This window comes from Lepidochelys kempii, chromosome 4 (assembly GCF_965140285.1).
Source record: "Lepidochelys kempii isolate rLepKem1 chromosome 4, rLepKem1.hap1, whole genome shotgun sequence".
NCBI lineage: Eukaryota > Metazoa > Chordata > Testudines > Cheloniidae > Lepidochelys > Lepidochelys kempii.
In genome coordinates, this window is record NC_136383.1 from 134,044,663 (window position 1) to 134,068,664 (window position 24,002).

Here is a 24,002-nt window from a genome sequence, read left to right on the forward strand (position 1 = left end):
AATAATGTCTGGGCTCTTGAGCTGAAATTTTGTTTCACTGGCTTTTCTTTGTTTTTGTTACTGCTCTGCAGGGCTGTTTCAACTAGGAAGGGCTCCTATTCACAGTCTGCAACTGACTTTAAGCCAAATAGAGACAAGAGCTGTATGATTCTGTTCTTTTATTTAATCATTTCTCTTTTGTACCTATTTTTTGTCTGTGGGGTGCACACTAGCTGGAGTGTTTCCTTTCCTTAGCTGCATAGTTCACATTTCATTTTTGTTATTTATTTGTTTGTGCTGTGTGTGGAGTAGCAATCAGCTAATTTAGATTAGGTATGTTGGAGAACTATATCATGAGTATATACTATATCAAATAGACATATAGCAGTCTAATGTTAGCTGGTAAACTAAATGGCAACTGAAGCATGGTTCTTATATTAATTGCTGAGAGCCCTCTTCTGTTTTACCATGTTTCTTTATTCAAATACAGAAGTTAGTGATGGAAAAGATCTATTACAACAGATAAAGTCCATCCCTCTCCAAATGCAGGCTATATATACCTCTTGCTACCAGAAGCTCATTAAGGCCCTAATTCATAGGAGCACTTAAGTTCATGTTTGATTTTAAAGTGGACTACTCACATGCTTAAAGTTAAGCATATCTGCAGAGCACTTATGCTGAGAGGAAGAAGAAAAAAAGGATGTGTGAAAGTGAATAAAATATAGATCCCCTTCCCAGAGTCCTGCCTAATTTAAAGGGCAGTTCTAGTATGAAAAAGGATTTGCAGTGCAAACAGGGAACAGATCTATTGACTACACCAAGGTGCCATTTTTACAAGATCACTATCTGCTTTATTGGGGTGGGGGACAGAAATGGAAGAATTTATTCTTATGAGTAGTTGTAGAGCCAAAAGAGCTCTGTGAGAGAGCTGCATTTACTTCTGGATCATGCTTCATCAACAGAATTGTTAAATTGCAGTTACAAGACCAAATTCTACTCTTTGGTACACCTATGCAACACCTTTGAAAATAGCTGGTTGGTACAAGTGTAACTGAAAGCAGAATTTGGCCTGCAGAATTTTATCATCATGATAATGCAGAAATAGGAAAGAACCCAGCGTGACTTATAGATTGTGGGTTGAGTCTAGTGCCTGCAAACAGGAAAAAACTGTCTTTTTTTTTTTTTTTTTTTTTACTTATAAACTGGACAAATTTGATATGAAATCAACCTCACAATATTAGGCTGCTGAGTCACTTTTCAGAGTGAAGCCATGCTTAAAATCTCATGTCCTCTTTTGTTTAATACATACTGTATAGAACCATATCACCAAGGTGGAACCTGTTCCTAGGCACACACATTTGATGTATTAATTTTGGCAGTACCTGTGTGCTTTATCATGTCAAAATTATTGAACTGAAATAATTACTAATCTTAAACAATAGTCCACCCTGTTATTGCTTAGTAAGGGAAATACAATATACCAGAATAATTCCAGGTGTAACTTCTAAGTGTGTGGAGTTACACCATAGATAAGTTTGGCCCATTTAGTTCAAACAGTGAAATGGCTTGTCTCGATAAACTACACTGATGAATAAAACAAAATTTGCCCATATTCTTCCTGTTTGAGTTATGAGACAGCAAGAATGGAATGGAATGTTTCAGACTTTATTCTTGATCCCAACCTGGGTAACCTACAATATTTATTAATAAACTAAGCAACTACAATCTTCTTGGTATGTGTTTATATCAGATGTAAATAAAACTACCTTAAACTAGTTACATAATAAAATTAACACAGGTGAAACAGATTATTTATTCAGTTACTGTATTCATAAAGCACTTCCTCTGGTTACTATATTTGGAGTGCTAGGCAATCTATAGCAAAACCTTAAAGAAAATCTTGGCCCAGAGCCCAGAAAAACTAGCTAGTTTTTCCCTCAAATAATACAGAAAAAAAGAAAATAGTCTCAAAAGGAAGAACTCCTTGGGGGCGGGCAGAGATGCCAACCCACCCTAATTTTCTGTAATGCTCCTGATTTTTACATGTAATTACTAATTCAGGTTTAAGCCTACAAATTTTGCAAGCATGCGCATACTTGATGAGTCACACACACATGCACACCTGACAAACACAGCAAATAGTTCCGCAGCTGTGGGGGGTGTTCTTCACCACCCTTATGGCACATGCACAGACTGCAGTGAGCGTCTGATAGGAAACAAGCTATGGAGATTTTGAGTGGGCCAAGATGTTGCTTGTTTCCCTGCCCAAGCCACGGGCTGTGCTCTAACTGTGACCCTGCTGGACTATGTTGATGTGCTCTGGTACCTAGTGTGTGCCAGTAAGGTCCGCTTGGGCAGTTAGTGCACGACATGCAGCTTTGTGGCTTGAATGGTGAATCCAGTGCCCCAAACTCCATTCAGAATCACTGCAGCTTGCCTCCTGTCAGACCCTCACTGTGCAGTCTGCAGGGGAGGAGGGGCAGGGCGGGGCAGCAGGAAGAGAGAGGGAATGGGACAGAGGAAGCTCAACCTGATAAGGAGGCCCAGAACTGACCTAGGTAATTAAGGGCCCTATGCAGAATAGAAGAGCAGTTTTCCTAGGGCTGATCCTCCCCTTCACCCTGTTTAGGGGTGGGGGTTGGGCACAACAAGGCGGGGCATGCCCTCTCCTTGGTCATAGATAGTTGGGAGAGGTCCAGGTTTCTCTGTGGGGGGAGAAGTCCCAGTTATTTTAACATGCATGGAAATGCATCTAAAATGCACCACAAGCATTCAAGGCATTCCCCTAAACCCTCCCATCTTTGTGTGGCTTTGTACCTTTGGCCCTTGCTGCTGGTCCAAGCAATCTCCATAATTCCTCCCTAGCTCCCCCCCTCCCGCCCGCAGAAATACCCCTGAAAGTCTCAGAGCAAAGCCATGGTATCTCTGGGAGGGGTGGAAAGAATCCAAAATGTATTGACCAATGTGGGAAAGCCTTGTACCAGATGCCAGAGACAGCCAGGAGAGGCAGTGTGGTCTAGTTGTTCAGGCCTGGGACTGGCAGCCAGGGGAACAGGTTTCTAGCCCAGACTCCCACTGGTGCATCTCTCTGTGTATAGTACATGCTTTAGCCAAGGGAGACTCCAGTAGATCTCCTCAAGGCGAGGAGGAGGGGGAAGTTAGACAGGCTGCCACAGGCTAGATTCAGTTGTGCGTTCCAGACTGAAAGCAACTAAAACCCAGGCATCTTTGAGTGGCTGCTGACATCAGCAAGGGCAAATCCATCACCAGAAGATTGTCCGCTAGTACCGCTACATTGATCAGAGCTGCCTCCATGACATGAGACTGTTTGATTCCAGGGCAGATTTGAAGAGGCCCTGGGGGGTTTTCACCTTCCTCTGCAGCATGGGGCCTGGGTCACTTGCTGGAGGATTCTCTGCACCTTGAAGTCTTTAAACCATGATTTGAGGACTTCAATAGCTCAGACAAAGGTGAGAGGTTTATTGCAGGAATGGGGGGTGAGATTCTGTGGCCTGAATTGTGCAGGAGGTCAGACTAGATGATCATAATGGTCCCTTCTGACCTTAATGTTTATGATTCTAGACTGAGCTCTGTATCATCTGATCCAAGTGGTATTGGGGCTTCCCAGCCAACACTTCCTCGATAACCTCTCCTGAAAAGGGTAGATGAGAGACTAGACAAGAGACTGGGATAATAACATAAAGTGAAGGCTTTTTTATGCCTGTGGACCACTCCTTTGCACATTAAAACACAGGACCCTTTCCATCTTTATGCTTCTCTTTAGTCATCTACAAAGCCAGCACTTCTCCACTGGCCTTAAGCTCAAGCTCACCGTTAGAAACTGAACCAGGGGTGTTTGTTCCCCCCTGGTCGGACATTGTAGCAGCAGTGAGGGCCCATCCTCTGCTGATCTAGCCAATGAAAGTCATAGCAAGCATGATGTCTGTCCTCTTGGCAGATGCACCAAGGATGGAACTGGGAACCTGCAGACTTGAAAGCCTGAGCTGCATCAGTTTGAGCCAAAGCTCTGTACCTGGGGGCTGTAAAAACTTATCCACTGGAACAGTGCAAAAGGGGAGCCTGTAACACCCACCCACCCACCAGTATGTTACACAAGCAGCAACTGACTTTGTCATAGGCTAGAGGTATATCAGGCTGCTGCCATCCAAGTGTCATTCCAAATGCATAACTCTCCTGCTCTTGCAGTGGTAGAGATCAACAAAGCTATTTTACCCTTCACAGAACATCAGTAGAATCAGTGATTCTAAATAGAACACAAGGTGGTCTTACTGGTCAACCTCTACTGCTGCTCCAGCTTTTCCCCTAGCCGTTCACTCTCTCCTCTGTGCAGTCAGTAAACCAAGGCCAGCCCTAGGGTAATGCAAAGGCAGAGGAAGCTTCTTCCTGGAGATGATAATCACTATGCAAAGCCTTTGATCTCAAGGTCTGAATTTATATGGGAAGCATTCATACCCCAGTGGAATGCAGCAGCTGTTTAAAGGTGACCCATACAGCAGAAAAAAATTGTGACCCATTTTAATTCTTTATGATGTGTACATAAAGTAGGCCTGAACATTTTTGCTTTGGTTTAGTTCTTAAAACTTTCACCCCAAATATTAGGGTTTCCTAACTTTCTGTTATGGCAGAACATCTATGGCTCATAGCTGGATCTTGTAATATGTTCTGAAGCTGGCTAGGCTTTGGCTTAGCTATTGCGGGAGATAGAACTGATATCAAAGTTGAGCATTGTTGACCCAAGACATTTTATCTACAGTTTTGCAACTTTTCTTCTAGGCCTTGTTAACTGCATTGTCCCAGAAGACACTTGGCTCAGAGGCTTGTAGTTGGAGAGGCTATTTCAGATATACAAAAGCCTTGACCTGCTCACAGCCTTGTAAATGACAGGTTTCGGAATAACAGCCGTGTTAGTCTGTATTCATAAAAAGAAAAGGAGTACTCGTGGCACATTAGAGACTAACCAATTTATTTGAGCAGGAGCTTTCGTGAGCTACAGCTCACTTCATCGGATGCATGCCGTGGAAATAAGGCTCAGGGTCTTGAATTGGAAATGAACTGTGAGCCAATGGAGTGTATAGAGTACAGGGGTGATGTGATTCCTCTAGCTAGGGAGCTGGGCTATCGTGTTTTGCACAAGCTGGAGCCTCTTGGTTGCTTCTACCTTAACCATAATAACCACTCTCCTGGAGGTGACCCATTCTAAAAGGTACATATTTGCTGCAAAAGTTAGGAAGTTAAACCTCTGAGCTAGTGGACCTTATTGGCCGTTCATCTGGAGGGGGCAGATGAACTATCAAACCAGCAATTGACTACGATAGCCTCTTTCACTGGCGCTGATCAGTTAATTGAACTAACTTATTTATTCCTGAAAAGAGAGAACGAGATTTTTTTCCAAGCAGCAAAGATAGTCTGTTCTACAAAATCTGGCGGGCCCAGCAAACTACAAGGGCCTGTTAGTTCTCTTAGTCATCATTTTATAATATTTATAATATGGTGGTGTCTAGAGATCTTGATCAGGATTAGCAGTCTTTTATGCAAACAAATAACAAACACGGTCCCTGCTCTGAACAGTTGACTAGGAAGTAGCATGTAAAGGGAGGGGAACACTATCAAATATACAATTTTTGTGTACACATAGAGTTTTTTTCATCATCATGATGTAAAAGTACCAACCATGCGGATCAGCTTGTCCTCAAGCTGCTATTCATTGGCTGATTTCTTGTAGGCATCATGGCAGAGGTGCGTCTTGAGGAGAGGTTATTGGCCTTAGAGTACAATTCAGTGTGGGTGCTCAGTGCATAAGGGTCAGTGTGGAAGAAGGCATAAGGTATGTTTGTGTGAGAAGCTGCCCAATGGGTGGAACAGAGGAGGCAGGTTGTAATGTGATAAATCAAGCTCAGATAAATAGGGAAAGCAGAGTTATGAAGTTTGAGAAGCTTGAGCTTGATTTGTTGCTATAGGGAGAGCCAGAGTATGAATACAAAGAGAAGGTGGTGAGGCAAAGGTGGTGATCTTTGTAGCTGCTTTTTTGTATGGCAGTGCTAGGGGACCAGAAGGGGGAGTCAGCAGTCATTAGGACCAACGAAGGCCTGGATGAGAGTATTGACTGTTAGGACAAACAGAAGAGGTTAGATCTTTAAATAGGATGTGAAGAAAGACGTGGCATGACTTAAGTTACAGCCTGGATGTATGAGGTAAGGGTGGGAGGAATTCAAGATGGATGACCCACAATGAGGCTCAGCTATGGAGGGTGGTGGTGTATTGGCAGTGACAGGAAGCGGCATTAGTGAAGAAGGTTTGGGGGGAAATCATGAGCTCAGTTTGGCTATGTTAAGTGTAAGCTGGTGGAGACTTCTCGGAGGAGAACCGTTGGATAAACAGGCTGAGATGAGGAGCGAATTGAGAGAGACGGCTTGAGAGCCCAGAGGATAGGTGTGATTCAGCAATATATAGTACTTATGGCACCTTAGAGACTAACCAATTTATTTGAGCATAAGCTTTCATGAGCTACAGCTCACTTCATCAGATGCATACTGTGGAAAGTATGCATCCACAGTATGCATCCGATGAAGTGAGCTGTAGCTCACGAAAGCTTATGCTCAAATAAATTGGTTAGTCTCTAAGGTACCACAAGTACTCCTTTTCTTTTTGCGAATACAGACTAACGCGGCTGTTACTCTGAAACCTAGCAATATATAGGTGACAGTTTAAACCTCTGTGAGCAATGAAGTCACCCGTCTACAGGGATTAAAGAGAGGAGAGGATCAAGACTGGAGCCCTGTGGGACTGTCACACAGAGAGATGGGTGTGTGTTGAAGACTCCCACCCTACTGAAAGATTTTGAAGTGATCCGAGAGGTAGGAAGAGAACCCAGGAAAGATGGTATCTCAAGCCAGGAAAGGACATGATTTTTAGCAGTGTCCTATCAACAGTGCCAGGAGCAGCAGAGAAGTCAAGGCAAATGAAGGACAGGCCCTAGGATCTAGAGAGGAAATGATCATTAGAAACCTTGGGGAGAGCAGTTTGTGTGGACTGGAGAGGGTTAGGAGGGACTGGATGGAATCTAAAATGGAGGAGAGGATCTCAAGGCAATGGCATGTTCACTGAGGTGGAGGTGGGGCAAAGTTAGAGAAGCAGCTGAGTTAAGACCACAGCAGGCTTGTATTTTGAGTGAAATAGGCCAGAAAAGGTTGAAAGGTGAAGGAGGAGAGAAAGGGGATGGCTGAGAGTGGGAACGCAGTAGGTTGATTAGTTAGGAGAGAATGGAGTGGAAGACAGCATTCTGACAGAAGGAGAGGATACATGTTGGCAGGGAAAAGCAGAAGAGAGTGAGAGGGAAGGGAAGGGAGGTTGTGGTGGCAGCTTTTCCTCTAGAGAAGAATAGTCCATGGCCTGGACTTGGGAGACCTGAGTTCAATTCCCTGCTCTGCCACAGACTTCCTGTGTAACTTTGAGCAAGTTTGTTTAGCCTCTCTGTGCCTTAGTTCCCTATCTCATAGGAGTGTTGTGAGCAAAAAAGCCGTTAAATATTGTGTGGGGCTCAGATACTTCAGTATATAGGGACCATATAAGATGATCTGACGATTTTTTTCTTTGAAAAACAAGCAAGATTTTGCAAAGAGTGAGTTAAATATAGCAAACTCCTAATGGAGTTTGAGGTATAGGAGTCAATGAGGATGGAGAAATAAAGCTGTTTGATAAGAGTCTACAGCAGTACTGAAGGAGGGAGAGAAGAGAGTTGCAATGGAGGAAGACTGCATGATCGTGAGACTTTCTCCAGAGATGTTTTTGGGCATGGGAAGAGGAGGAAGCAGATGTGGGAATAAACCAGGTTTAGGCGTCCAGTTGTTATAATATATCCCTCTTTAGTAGGTTTTTAAGGGCACTGTCAAGCTATCAGGTGTTTCTAGGTCCAAATTTAGATTTTGTGGGTTTGTTTTACAGAATTCATAAAATTAAAAAAAAATCTTAGTATTGAAACATTTCATCTGGACGGGTTGTGACCTTTAACAGTGTCTTAGATCATGAGAACCTGTGCATGAAACTGTCTTGTCTACTTTAGTTATCCACCCTGGCCAAAGTGATAAGAAGGTGGAAAGTACAAAGATATTTATATTTTTGTTTGCGTAATCTAGAGTATTGGCCATCCAGGAATCAATTTTCCAATATGGCTTTTAACTCTGCAATGATTTGAGGAAAAGCTTTATAGTAAAAAAGAATCTGAAAGTATTGTGTCAGAACAATACTAGGAATGTTCTGATATTAAATCTGATATTTAAATTAGAATTTTACCAGAATTTTAAAAATGTCTTTTATCCACCGGCCCCTACTTTCCTGTGTTTAAACACATAGCCTGACCACCTTTTTATTTTTAAAATTAAAAGGCTCTTTTTAAACCATCTTTACGTTTGAGATATGCAAAGAACACATTGAAAGCAAGAACACTGTGGACATACAGATTAATGTACTAGAGAAATATAATCACCAGAAGGGATTACTTTAAACTGTATTATATATTTAGGGATTCAGTATATTAAAATGAATCAAAGAAAAAAATGCATCTCTCTTCAAAGTAGCTAGCTCATTATTGCATTTCTCTTTATACTAAAGAGGAAAAGACCATTATTTTTAAGAACACTATTGTTATAGAGACAGGTTTCAGAGTAACAGCCGTGTTAGTCTGTATTCGCAAAAAGAAAAGGAGTACTTGTGGCACCTTAGAGACTAACCAATTTATTTGAGCATGAGCTTTCGTGAGCTACAGCTCACTTCATCGGATGCATACCGTGGAAACTGCAGCAGACTTTATATACACACAGCGAATAGGAAACAATACCTCCTCCCTCCCCACTGTCCTGCTGGTAATAGCTTATCTAAAGTGATCATCAAGTTGGGCCATTTCCAGCACAAATCCAGGTTTTCTCGCCCTCCACCCCCCCACACACAAATTCACTCTCCTGCTGGTAATAGCACATTGTAGGGAGAGTGGTCACTTTGGATGAGCTATTACCAGCAGGATAGTGAGTTTGTGTGTGTGGTTTTTGGGAGGGGGGTGAGGGGGTGAAAGAACCTGGATTTGTGCAGGAAATGGCCCAACTTGATTATCATGCACATTGTGTAGAGAGTTGTCACTTTGGATGGGCTATTACCAGCAGGAGAGTGAATTTGTGTGTGGGGGGGTGGAGGGTGAGAAAACCTGGATTTGTGCTGGAAATGGCCCAACTTGATGATCACTTTAGATAAGCTATTACCAGCAGGACAGTGGGGTGGGAGGAGGTATTGTTTCATATTCGCTGTGTGTATATAAAGTCTGCTGCAGTTTCCACGGTATGCATCCGATGAAGTGAGCTGTAGCTCAGGAAAGCTCATGCTCAAATAAATTGGTTAGTCTCTAAGGTGCCACAAGTACTCCTTTTCTTATTGTTATAGAGAATCTGTCACTGGAACAATAACTCTTATCTGATGGGACTAATGCATTCTTGCCCTCTGATCGATCATTAACATTGTTTTTATGAGTGCCTCTCGGTTGATGATTAAAAAACAGTGGTGCTGTTTTAAAAACCCATCTCTCATTTTGTTTGTTGGCTGTGACTGGCATAGCAGATGTGTGTGTCAGTTACAACTCCTGCGCTTCATCAGGGCTGTCTGAGCTGTATTAATTTAAAACACCACAGCTATCACCCCAGCAGTGCCAGTGAGTCGTGGGGTTAGTGGAGCTCTTTGTTTGACAACTGCTGCTGTATTGTGTGTGTGTGTTTTTGTTTTTAATTTCTTTACAGATGTCCATCTCCGTTCAGATGTCCAGTTTTCTGTAAGTTGTGCTCTGATACTAGTAGTTAAATACAGGTAGCGCCTGCTCTGTAGTGGTTTAAATATCCAGCATTACTATGGTAATAGCAGGAAAGGCTTGGGTATTGGAGGTGCACTGTTTTTTCTGTTCTCTCACATTAGGGTTCATGTACCTGAACTCCTATAAATCGGTGCTTTTAAGATGAACAGACTCCTAGTAAAAAGAAAAGGAGTACTTGTGGCACCTTAGAGACTAACAAATTTATTTGAGCATAAGCTTTCGTGAGCTATGGAAGCTTATGCTCAAATAAATTTGTTAGTCTCTAAGGTGCCACAAGTACTCCTTTTCTTTTTGTGAATACAGACTAACACGGCTGCTCCTCTGAAACCAGACTCCTAGTAGATGATTTAAATGCAAAGTTCTCGCCATTAGAGAAAAGTCATGAGAAAAGGCGATTGGCATGAAATATGTCTGCTCAATATGAGCTAGTCTGGTTTATGAAGGAAACTTTTGTGCTAACATGAAAATTTGAAATATTGGGAGTGGAAGTATTTAAACTGGTGATTTGATAACAATAAGTTAAAATACAAGAAGGGACGGTTGTGACTGCAGACTAATGTACAGTATTGTGATTGCAAATGGATATTTGTAATTTATGTTGCTTCATAGAGAGGGTATATGCATGTGCAGTAGCTGCCATTGCACTGGCAGTCTTAATTCAAAGCAATGTAAAGTCCATGTGGTCAAATGTTGCAGTGCTAATATTTATCAAGTGATGACAGTGCTGATCAAGTGTAAGAGCAGTGAGGTCATTGTTACAAAATGAGCGTGGGCTTACATCAAACTATAATGTGAGTTCTGTTTTTAGCTTATTGTTTATACATTTGGCCTCTTTTACATGCTTACACAAAGAATGTTGCATGCTGAGTGTGATATTGTGACGTTGCTGAAAAGCAGAAAGGGAGTGACTGCTTTTTCAGCTGAATGTTTGCATGAATGGAGATTACTCATAGCATTCACTGTAGTAGGAAAAGAGCCTGAGAACAGAGATGTGACTTCCCTTTTCGTGCTGTTTAATTTCTTTCTCAGTCATTCTTTACGGCTTGTCTACATGCAGAAATTGACTGGCATATCTCTAACCAAATAAATATTCTGCTATAGCTGTGCCAATCAATTTCCCCACATAGACCAGGATTAGATACAATTCAGAACTTCAGTGGAGGTGTCAGTGGATTTTATTTTTTAAGAGATTTATATTGGCAAAAGCTTACTTTTTACTCTATCTAAATTTTGGGTCAGATTTGACTTGATTCCCTTCAAATAAATTGTCTGTTATATCATCTGTCCATTGTTTAATGCACTTTCTATTTTGATTTCTTTTCATTGTCTGAGAGTGTTTTTTTATGACACAGGAACTAAATTCGCAGTAGGATCTTGCTAATGAAGGATTGAATAAATATGACTATTTAAAAATCAAAGGTATTGTATCACAATGTAGTCTGTTTTGAGAAATGTAGTTGGTTTCTAATGACAGATAATACTTCACAGTACTTCCATAGATATCCTATAGTATATTTTTACAAGTAATTAAATCTTAGAAGTGCAAGTCTTGACTACAGAACTCTGCCGTTAAACCTTGGCTGTGAAATGGGGTGAGACTGCCAGGATTTTTGAGAGAATTATCAGGCTTGCTGATAAGACAGGGAGGTTCTGCTGAAACTGTTTTGAACTTTTCAGTGTCCAGTGACCAGAGCAAAATAAATTTGTTTTTATGGAGCCGATGTATCAATTGTTACTTTCCTCCTCCAACAACTGAGACGGTAAGACAGTGCATAGAGAACATCTCTGTGACACATTTTCTTCCACAAAATGTCATGATGTCATTCATAGCTCTGGTCTAGACTGCACAGTTAGATTGACGTAAGGCAGTTTACATCGACCTGACTCTCTAAGTGTCTACACTAAAATGTAACTCCCACCGATGCAACTCACCCTCTACACTGACTTAATAACTCCACCTCCATGAGAGGTGTAGCGCTTAGGTCGATGTGGTTAGGTTAACGTAGTGTCAGTGTAGACATTGAATTGCTTATGTTGACTGTTGCTGCCTTTTAGAAGTCACCGCACAGTGCCCCACACTGATAGTTAAGCAAGCACTCCTGGTGAGGACGCACACCACGGACACAGGAGCATAGTGTGGACATGCAAATGCGATTTAATTACTGCAGTGGCTGTATGTCAGCGTAACTTAGGTCAGCGTAATTGTATAGTGTAGACTTGCCCATAGGTTTCTCATGGTGCTTCATACATGGCAGGAATTCATCTTGGACGTGAACTCAGATGTTTCAACTACCTTGTGTAATAGTCAGACTGACTAAAATAGCAGTTGGGTTGAATTTGTTCTTGCATGCCATATATTATGGGGCAGGGTAGTTCTCAGTCCTGACTCTGCTTACTTATGGGGGAAAGAGTAGTTGTTCTTTAATGGGAAGCCAGATGAGGGTTCCTCATCTGTGACTTTCTGTGTGGTAGCAGTCTCTGCAGGATGTGGATTGTGCTTTGCTTTCCTTTACATCGGGTTCAGAACTCCTTTAATTTGCTAGTAAGAGAATAATTCTAATCCTTTTCAATGAGATCAGTGGATTAGCGGCTTATAAAATTGCAGGGATTATCTCTTTTTTTTTTTTTTTTTTTTTTTTTTAAGCAGCACCATTTGTGTACCCAAAGTAGTATAGGTTTAAGAAGGAATCTATTTGCTGTTAGTAAGATTTTTTTTTAATTTAAATATTGAATTTATTTGTAGGGTTTTTTAATAAATCCAAGAACTTGAATTGATACCTGGTTTTTTCCTTTTATTTAAAAGACTAAAAAAGAATGCAGTTGGTGCATACTCAGTGTTGTTCATTTCTCAGGCCTTGTCTACGCTGCCACTTTCTCGCTCAGGGATGTGAAAAAACACCCCCTGAGCACCGCAAGTTTCAGTGCTGTAAAGTGGCAGTGTGGACAGTGCACCCGTGCTTGGAGCCGCGGGGGTAGCTACCCCCCCTTGGGGATGGGTTTTTTACAGCGCTGGGAGAGCTCTCTCCCGGCACTGGTGCCGTGACTACACAGCCATGTTAAAGGCTGCCGCAGCCGCGCTTTAACAATGCTAGTGAAGACAGTACCATAAGATATTTAGGGTACCTTTCTGCAGCTCCTACACGGGGGAATTGCAACTGACCCTGGAGTTTTGCCCGAATGAGGTATGCAGGATCATACACAAAGAGGATTTATTTTTGAAGCCACTTGATTATGTAACCTTCATTTGTTTGTTTAGAATGAGTTTTATCTTGTAGGAAAATGATTTCAGAATCAGTCCCCTTGCCTCCTGTGGGTGACTGGCAGACCCTAGTTGGACCAGAAAGGAAGGGCTGTTTTTCTAGCCCTCTTGTATCTGATGTGAAGGGGAGAAAGATCAAATTAAGTACTTACATTCTAAAAATGTAAAAAAAAAAAAAAAACACCCTTAATTCTAATAATAAAAAAAAGACCCTATTGCAAAAATGCTGTTCCTTGGAGTCCAGGAAAAGTAGGTTTTAGTTGGACAGATCTGAAGGTAAGGATTAAGTTACACCCTACTGACCCTCCCTCTCCCCCTTCAAAGTACTGCTTAAAATCTTCCTTTGTGTGTGGCTTGTTTAAAATAATTTTCTCCCCAGCTTGTTTTATTTCTGTATTTGCTTGACCTAGGTAGGCTAGGTGATCCTCATTGTCCAATTGCCGAGCTTCAAGCCGGAAAACCCTGGCTGCCCCCCAGTATGCTTTCAAAGACATGCTTTTTTAATGTATACAAAGGAAGGCTCATGATTTCCACTACACTAATGAGGCCATGGTAGTCTCATTGAAATGTGCCAATTGCTGCCATGGTGGTATTTGAGCAGCCTTGTTCTGTGAATTCAAATGTGATTTAACATGGCAGCCCCCATGGAGCTGAGGAAAACTGGCTTCTCTTACAGAATTTCAATAATGCTGCTCTTCTGCACTTAAAAAAAATTATCATTCCACCAACACAGTTTAGCCTGTGGAGCCCCGGTGTAGGTTTAATTCCAGTCTTTTGTTTTTAAAATTTAAGCTTACGTTTTGCTGAGTTTTTCCTAAAGACAGAGGTGGTACAAAGTGTATAGAAAGTAGGGAGGGTGGAATTGAGGAAAGAAACAGTCCGCTCAATTTCTTTTCTCCTGCTGAGAGGCTTGCATAGTGGTAGCAAGAGGGACTTGGGAATGCTGACAGATTGAGATTATGGTTTGATAAATGGACCAGTTTAAAGTATCTTTAGCCTGTATTAAAAGCTTGTATTACTACTCAACTGCGTCATATGCTCTCTTGACCTTTTAAAGAGATAGTTGGCATAGCCTGGATGCTCGTTGCTAAGTTGTGTGGCTGGTGCCTATATCTTTTGCCTTCCAGTAGAAGACTCTAATTACATGAAGTTATAAAGTTCTGGTATAAGACCTCTTGACCACTGCAGCGCTCTCTCTTGTGCTGGTGGCTTAATTTTCCTAGGCACTCCCAATATCTTTGCAGCAATCTTACAATAGATCTCAATAAATAGTGTATCCTAGGCCCAAAAAACCACTGTAAAGTGAAGTTAAGGTTGCAAGCAGTAACATAAAGGTAAAAATCCTTGTATTAACGTAGTGGGTGAGTTTTAGAATTGAAAACTGGAAAATTCAGAGTTAAGGTTTAAGCCGATAAAAAACCTAAACAAGGAAACAGAGGAATTGGGAACTCGGGTAGGCAACCCAGCAGGGAGTTATTCCTGTGCACCCCCTACCAACCTGCTATACACGTGCATCTATTGCATAAAAAAATCCAACTTCATTGCAGTTGCCTTTGACTTTCTATTCTCTAGCTAGTATCTGGCTGCAGAAGTGGGGAAGAGGTATCCTCCCCCGCAACAGAACCAAACACCATTTTTTAAACATCTTAATTGCAAACAGCTGGTCTGATTAACTTCGAAATTTTTCCTTTTTTCATTGACATACAGTTGAGTTACACACTTTGAGGTCTGCTTCTGCGAGGAAAAAGGCTAGAAACTTAACTTAAAAAAAAAAAAAAAATCCTGCAGCCACCGTAGGTCTCTAGCAGTCAGTGTAAGCCTCTCTGATCCAATGTGCCCTTCTGATGTTTGAAATGCTAATAGTTTATTGATTAAAAACTAGAGAAGAGACAAAACTTAGTGAACTGAAATTATCTAGTCAAAAAGTAATATAAATGGCCAAAGAACTTAGATTTGCTGAACTGAGATGAATACTCCTATTTTAAGGGTGTCATAATTTAATAATCTATTATCCAATTACGTGGATGAAAAATTCTACCTCTAGCCCAGACTTAAACTACTAATTTTGAGGCCACTACAGTTTGGCTTGTGAATTTCTTAAGGGGGCAGACCGTATCAGCCTGGCTTATAGTCAAAATTGAATTTTACCCCTAATAATGAGAGCACAACAGTAAATTACTGTAATTTTTTTTCCTGTTTCAAATTTATCCTGTAAAATGACATGATCAGGTTTTGGGTTTGTTTTGTTTTATTTTATAAACTGTGCAGGCTCGTACCACTGAGTATACAGTAGGGTGGGAGGAACTGTAGGAGGGAAAATCATGTTGTTTTATGGCTGTCACTGTTTACTCAAACAACACTACACCCTGTGCAAGGCCCCAGGAATGCTGCTGCGTTCACTGGCCAATTTTGCAGTGTTGCGGAGGGAGTCACAGTATTCAGTTCTCTTCATTTCCCCTGCTGCAGTTCCCAGCGTGGGATAGTGGAATCTCAGTATCCCTGACTCTTTACAATTCCATGGAATTTCTTTAACCGCCTCAGAACAGTTGAAAAATTCCGCTTGCCGATAGTAAAGCATACACCGTATTGAAAAATCACAAGATGCGGCCCAAAATATTGCGTGAACTTGCATTAGGACTTTTTTTTTTCTTCCCACCAAACTGCGAGAATTCTGAAAACCTTTCCTCCTCCTCCACAGAAAACAGCTGTTACTTTAAAATGTGGGGAAAGAGAAACCATATATTTAGCACATTTTGAGGTTAACATCTTCTGTTGGCATCAGGAAGGATGTAAAACAAACAGTAAAAACGCATTGGCACAAATTCCTATCGGAGTAGGGTGAGGAATGCCTTTTTTTTTTTTTTAAGGTTCTTAAATAATGTTTCAGAGTAGCAGCCGTGTTAGTCTGTATCTGCAAAAAGAAAAGGAGGACTTGTGGCACCTTAGAGACTAACAAATTTATTTGAGAATAAGCTTTCATGAGCTACAGCTTACTTCATGATGAAGTGAGCTGTAGCTCACGAAAGCTTATGCTCAGATAAATATGTTAGTCTCTAAGGTGCCACAAGTCCTCCTTTTTCTTTTTAAATAATGTTGATATCTTAAAATCTTTTAACGAAACACAAAACAAAAACAAAAAATCCCACTGAGCTCCAAAATGTACCCTTGCCTTGCAAGAGTGGAGGGACACATCTCCTGTTAAAACAAATAGGAGACTCACCGGCTTTGTTAGTGCTTCTCTACCACAGGACACCAGCTTTTCAGTCATCTGCATGCTGCTCTATTGTGTGTGTGTGTGAGTGTGAGAGAGACAAAATTTAGTGCAGGTGAAAGGTGCTACTTTGGGCATCCCTGGAGACTGAAGTCTTGTGTTCACAGAACAAGGAATGAGGGTAACAGCAGTACAAGATTTGCTCCTGGGGCATTCTGCACCAAATAATTAAAAATTCTGTGCCAAAAAATAAAAGTTCTGTGCACAATATTTTAAAATTCTGCAAATTTTATTTATCAAAATAACACTAGATAATCACACCAGTTTCAATTATTTTGGTAATTTATTTCAAAAAACCTGTCAGCAAGTATGTCTGTAACAATACACACACAGAAAATTCCCCCAGGAGTAGAGAGTTAAAGAAACCCCTATGACAACCCAGTTCCTGTTTCTCTGCCCCCTGCCCAGCCAGGGGGCCAGACACCCAGAACCCCTCCCCCCCAGAGCCCAGCCATGGTGCCCCTGCCAGCCAATACACCCTTCCCTCCCCCAGAGCCCAGGGATCCAGAGGGAGAAACAGCCTGATGCTGGGTCCCAGGCTTGCATGGAGTTTCCTACGCACCGCCGTCTCCTTCCCTCAGGGCATGCTGGGAACTGCAGCTGCCAGGAACCCTCTTGCTCCCTCCCCTGGCAGTGTTTTCTGTGTGTGAGCTGGACCCTGTTGGGTCTAGCATCCCCTAGTGGCGGCCAGCAGCACTGCATCCCATTTCTGTGGGGGAAAGGAAATTCTGAATGCACTGCATTAATTTCTGCAAAATTCTGCAGTGTGCCGTGGTGCAGAATTCCCCCAGGAATAAAGATTCTTCCCTTCTATCCCCATGCTACTTTGCTGTTCCACAGCTAGTCCTTGGAGCCACCTGGTCCCTTTTCAAACTACTCCCTAAAAACTTTTGAGATAATATAGCAACCTTATTTAGTTCCTCCTCTGTATCCCCATACTGAACTCAGCTAGTCTTTATTTCATTTACCTTTTGGTTCTTGGTGACCGACAGCATTCCTGCACCTAACACAAGATGCCTACCTTAAACATATGCTGTGCAGACTATTAATCTCTTGGTATTTTATTTCTGACTATACTCCGTTAGAGAAATGATGAGATGTCTGTGTATTAACATAAAAGATATGAGCGGGCCTATTCACGTTCTCCTTAGCAGCACTCCTTGTTTTAGTACAGTGGTTCTCAAACTTTTTGTATTGGTGATCCCTTTCACACAGCAAGCCTCTGAGTGTGACTCCTACGCCCTGAGGGCTGGGGCTGTCAGTCCCACACCTGGGGGGGCAAAGCAGGGCTGGGGCTGTTAGCCATGTGCGGGGTTGACAGGTCCAGCCCCACAGCTGACCCGGGGACTGACAGCTCATGACTCCCACATAACCACCTTGTGATCCCCAGTTTGAGAACCCCTGTCATAGTATAACAATTCATGAATTGGCAAAGAAAGTAGTTTTCAGGATTTTGGGGGGATCAGAGTTTTGGAGGGACCCTGTACCTAATGACTTCCTTCTCTGAGCCTCTGCCCTTATTCAGTCATCATTGTAAATCCATGGATCACCAGTGCACTTGCCATGTAGCTAAGGCTAAGAATTAGCCACGGGTATTTTTAGTAAAAGTCATGGACAGGTCACAGGCAGTAAACAAAAATTCACGGCCCTGTGACCTGTCCATGACTTTTACTATAAATACCCATGATGACTAAATCTCTGCGCCTGGGGCCCCGCTGCTCTGTGGGGCCCCTGCTCCAGCAGTGAGGGCTGACTGCCCCCAGCAGCCCATTGCTTCAAGGCCCCCGGGGACTACTCTCCCAATGGCCTTTGGGGCTGTCCCTGGGGCTGCTGCTCTGGCTGCCCCCGGGGCCACTGCTGATATTGGCACATCTCCAAGCAGCGGCCAGTGTGGCTGGCCTGGCGACAGCTGCGCCGGCCACCACAGCTGTGGAAGTCATGGAGGTCGCAGAAAGTCATGGAATCTGTGACTTCTGCAACCTCTATGACAGAATCGCAGCCTTACCTATAGCTAACTGTATCTGGCCTCATAGTATCCATGAATTTACTGCTCAGTGGTACAAGGGTTTCCTGTTTGTATTCCACAGTGGACTCTAGTAATCATGTACAGGGAAGACACGGGAGGTCAAGAATGGGCACAGCAAGCTAGAGGCCATTGGGAAAGAGGAAGAAATTAACTGAATTGAGCAATAACGGTGGAGTGCTGTTTTTATCTTTATTGTGAAATGCCAGCCTGGAACGTTGACTGCTATGAAGCAGAAAGAGGATATTGTTGTGTTTCTACATCCACATCTCATGGAGCAGCTTCATTCCTGGCTTTCAGTGTTTTTATTTAAAAGGAACATATGGATTTGTGTTGAAAGGAGAGCCATTTGGCGCCACTGTGAAGAATTGCACATGGATCTGGAGTTTTAATTTTGTTTGTGTGTCAAGGATTCTTCCCTTTCAAATTTAGGGGGAAATATTAGTGGAGAGTTGCTTGGAGTGTGATCTAGTACTTAAAGCAGAGGATGAGAGCTTGTAGTCCAGTGTTCTACTCCTGACTCTGTCACCTTGGACAATTCACTTAATCTTTGTGTGTGTCACTTTACACCTCTCCTCCTCCACTTGGCCTGAGGGGGTCAACACAGTAGTGTGTAAACCCAAATCCCCAATATCTGAGTACATACCAGACAGGGATAGTGAGACCTGACAGGGATAGTGAGACCAAGATTAGTCTCATCACATCATTTCTTCTCCAGCTGCACACATCATTTGGCTAGAAGTACTAACATGACAGGATCCTAGTCATTTTCACTCTGCTGCTGTTGCTGGGCAATGGGAAACAGAATAGACATGATCCTCTGTTGCTTGGGGGTGATAGGGAAATAGAGAAACTACCTTGTTAGTTTTCCAACCTCACCTGTACCCTGAGTTCCTACAACAATCGCAGAGGATCTTGCCTGTGTTTATTTCTGCACAGCACTGGTCTCCCATGACCAATAGGACCAGCAGAGAGAAACTGACCTTTGAGCATGTCATTTTAGCACTTTTGCTCCTCCTGTCTGGTCTGTGTGCTGGACAAGTAGCAGCACAGGACATGGGGGACATGCAAATAGGATGCCACCAATTGTGCACCAAATTTGAAATCCTAAAGATTATCAGATAGTCCCCTCTCACGAAGGGAAACTAAGTACATGATAGGTTTCAGAGTAACAGCCGTGTTAGTCTGTATTCGCAAAAAGAAAAGGAGTACTTGTGGCACCTTAGAGACTAACCAGTTTATTTGAGCATAAGCTTTCGTAAGCTACAGCTCACTTCATCGGATGCATACTGTGGAAAGTGTAGAAGATCTTTTATACACATAAAGCATGAAAAAATACCTCCTCCCACCCCACTCTCCTGCTGGTAATAGCTTATCCAAAGTGATCACTCTCCTTACAATGTGCATGATAATCAAGTTGGGCCATTTCCAGCACAAATCCAGGTTTTCTCACCCTCCGCCCCCCCACACACAAACTTTTGTGCTGGAAATGGCCCAACTTGATTATCATGCACATGGTAAGGAGAGTGATCACTTTGGATAAGGTATTACCAGCAGGAGAGTGGGGTTGGGAGGAGGTATTTTTTCATGGTCTCTGTGTATATAATGTGTTCTGCAGTTTCCACAGTATGCATCCGATGAAGTGAGCTGTAGCTCACGAAAGCTTATGCTCAAATAAATTGGTTAGTCTCTAAGGTGCCACAAGTACTCCTTTTCTTTTTAAGTACATGATAGTATTTTATGAAAAATAAGAAAGTGTGGGTACAAAAGAAGCGACAACATTATGCAAGGTTCCTGTTCGCCTATGCGAGATGGGCGATAGTGACCCTTTAAAACTGGACAATCTAAAACTAGAGTCATTGTTCCACCATCATAGCGTTAATACTAGCCTACGCTGTATATGGATTTGAAAAAACGCTGCATGCTTTCCCACCACCCTGGCGAGAAATGAAAGTCAGTGCTGAGGGACACGACATTTTGATCTCCTATAGAGGTGTTGTGGCAGGAAACAGTGAAACAAAAGGCCAAAGGAAAAAATTCTTCAAGTACTATTTCATAGCTAGGAGGGGAGAAGCAAATACACGGGTAGGACAATTTTGTGGGCACAAGCAGTTAATGGATGTAATTTAGGTTTCTGCGATTCAGTACACTGGATATGGATCTTATGACTATCTCCAAATGTGTGTTGCTGGCTGCTCTGCAAGCTTTCTGTAGTTATGCCACACACGTACTTTTCTGGGTTGGACTTCCATCGAAACCACTGGCAAGAGGATGGACAAAATGACCTAATGAATCACTTCCATTTCTCATTTCTGCTTCAGTCCAATCTGAGCACATCATGAACGAAAAATGTTCTACTTTGTTTTGAACTTCATTTCCTCACTATTTTAGGCTGGTTAGAGGTTCTTTTGATTTTTCTGTAAAATGTTAAATCAGCCCTGAGCAGACTGTGGCCTGCCTTCCTAACAAGCACTGGATGAAGGAATTTGAACTAATGAAAACTAGAGATCTATTTTCTGCATTTATTTCCATGCCACTCTTAGCACAAATTCATTCACATATAAGGGTACATTTAAGCAGTTCCTCAAATTTGATGATTATCTTCTAACTTAAATAACAGGAGTTAACCGCTCTTGCCTTGTATTATAGGCAGAGCTGATAGGGCCACATAGAGTTAAGGTTGCCTGATGCTTTCCATTAGAAGACTCTATTTTGAACTGCTTATGACTTTTTGCCAAACTTTAGCCATTCAGTCTGAAATTTTCCATATGATCATGTAATCAAAGACCATATCATGCGTATACACATGGGGACTGAATTAAGGCCACACAGGAACCTTAATTCTGCCATTTCCTATTGAGTGCTTGACTTTGCGACCTTAATTTTCTTTTAACTTATTTTTGGATGTGATATTAGATAGTATTGAAGTAGCTACAAACCACTCTTTCTCTAGTGCTTATAGCTTTCTGCAAAAAAATCACCTATTCCAGTGGTTCTCAACCAGGGGTCCGTGGCCCCCAGGAGGTCTGCGAGCTGGCTTCAGGGGTCTGCGGGTCCTCGAGCCCTGGCAACTCAACAGGGATGAAACTGGGAGGAGAGCCACAGGGCTGAAGCCGGGTGCCCTGAGCTCCGGTGCCCCCTATGGGGCTGAAGCCGAGAGCAGAGCCACGGGGCTGAAGCTGAGAGCGGAGCCATGGGGAGCCCTGAGCCCATCGGTGCCTGGAACCCCAAGCTGCCATCCCTCCCTCCCTCTCTCCCCCATCACACACACCCGGTGGCTAAAGCCAGGAGCCCTGAGGCCCCACAGCTGGGCCCTGAAGTTTTGTAGTATGTTGTAGGGGGCCTCAGAAAGAAAAAGGCTGCAAGTTTTTTCATTTCAAAGGTAAATTATTTTTTTTTTTAGTTGAGTAAAATTCCACTTGGCCGTTAGGAGTTAGCAGGATGTGGAAATTTTTTTCCACTTTGCAAAAGATTTTGGGGGGAAGGGGCTCATTTCCTACTCTTAGGTAACTTACATTGCTGTACTGTAAAATGTTCAGGTTTGTCATAGACTTAGTCTTTACTGAGGACAAACGCCTTTGATGTGTTGGAACAAAGTGTGCTTTCATGTTTACTCTGTTCTTTTAAATAAGTTTGTATTTTTGTAGTGTCTTCTATCCAAATATTTGTGCTTTGAAAACATGAATTAAGCTTTGCAACTTTCTTAGGGAGTAGGTAAGGGATATACGACCATTCTAGGGTGGCATGTGGGAAGTCCTTAAGAGCACACAGCAGCCCTGCTTAATGGCTAGGCGAGAAATTGAAGAATGTCATAAGCAATTGAAAGTGGAAGGGGATTTTATGTAGGTTTGGAATTTGACCAGGACACGGGGGATACTTGTTTCCATTTCACCATTGCAGCTGCTCCATCATGCTTCCTTTCTAACATCCATATTCTTGCCAAAAGATCCATAGGATCTTTAGTGACCACTGGTGGTCACTAGACTTTGGTTTTATGTCTCATCTGAAACATGGGACATCCATCAGCATAGCAACCTCATGGCGTAGGCTTTATATACTAGTGACTGAGGGCGGAGTGCTACCTCCTGAATCACCATTTCAACACCAGATCAGCGTCTTAACCTCCAGTTGTGTACACGCTGGGCCAAATGCCAACTTGGCATAAGTAGGTGCAACTTGCATGGAAATTACTCATATCCCTTATCTTAACTTGGTCCTATGCCCTTACCTGTTTCCTTATATTATACTTCCTCTGTGTACTGCAGTGCACTTTGTGTGTGTATAAGACCAGGAGCAGTTCTGAGTCGCCACAATGCCAAGAAATAATAGGGTTACAGATGGAGTTTCAGCTTTTTGTAAGAACAAACACACACTAGTTAAGTAATTTTAATTAATTATACCATGTTTCTCAAACTCATTGAACTTTAGGTTGCTTAGCAAAAATATTAGTAGTAGCTCCATGAGCCTTATAAATTTAATTTTATTAATTAAAATTTCAGATTATATTGCTGACCAAGTTGTGAATGAATTAATATAACTTAGGAAGTTAAAGCTTATCAAGATATAATAAATCACAGTAAAGCAGTACACTTATTCTAATCTCTCCTGTTTCTGGAGAGGTAACTTTGGTACCATTATGGCATGATGACTATTATAATTCATTTGCATTACAGTAGCACCTAGAAGCCAGGGCATCATTTTGGCAGACACCGTACAAACATATAACGGAGAGTTGCCTGCCCCAAATCTGTGTGGATAAAACAAACACGTGGAGGGAAATATAGGTCTTTATCAGTTTGCCAATCAAAAGTTGTGTCACTAAAGCAGTATTCCATATTCATGAATTTACAAATGTTTAACATTGTCTCGGATAAGTTTGTACCATCTTATGGTGTTTTTAACACTATAAATTCTATAATATATTGGTACTATATAAAATATAACACCACTCAAGTATTTTATTAAGATTATTAATATTCTTGTTTCGGCCATTGTCATACATTTTATTCTGAACTTCCTTGTTTCTGTGAATCCGATTAAAGTATCGGATTTATGTATAATTCATGTCATCAGAAAGACAGAGCTGGTAACTACAAGAGATGCAAACCTGATTCCAGATAGCTAGTTGGTACTGAAATAGCATGACCTGGACATGTGCTCTTAGCCAGTCATAGTTCATGTTACTGCTTTGCACAAATTCCCATGCGTATCAGACTGGCTGGGGATAAATAATAGCCAAAGAAAGAAAGTTATTTTCATGGACAATATTGTAATTAAGGGAATTTCCATAACAGTATGCACTAGCTACTAATATTGTCTTGCTCTTGAATGACGTGATATCCAGATGCTTGCAAAATCCGTCACTTTTTGTAACCTGTGTGGTTTTCTATATATTCATTATTATTGTAGATTGCTTTTAATAAAACATATTCTTGAAAGGAGCTAGTCTCAAATTCATTTGGGAGGGAACAGGATAGGGTTTTAGCATTGATTAATGAGAGCATGTTGGTGCAGTACATTACGTTAGTTTAACATCTTGGCTGGACTCTGAGCAGATATTAGATACATCCCAGACAGCCAGTTAATCAGGATCTCATAGCGT

The 24,002-nt window shown here is 42.0% G+C and overlaps 1 protein-coding gene across 4 annotated transcripts in view; it reads left to right on the forward strand.

Moving 5' to 3' along the window:
* RNF24 (ring finger protein 24) overlaps nucleotides 1-24,002 on the forward strand; it is a 72,650-nt gene that overhangs the window by 2,210 nt on the left and 46,438 nt on the right. Inside the window, exon 1 of one of the 4 annotated variants that reach the window (XM_073342946.2) lies at nucleotides 9,602-9,691. The exons of 1 other annotated variant lie outside the window; for it this stretch is intronic. Coding sequence is in view for 1 of the 3 variants with exons in the window: in XM_073342941.2 (XP_073199042.1) it covers nucleotides 9,777-9,808 (32 nt within the window). In the remaining 2 variants the exon portion in view is untranslated. 2 more of the 4 variants (XM_073342947.2, XM_073342941.2) reach the window with 2 other exon arrangements.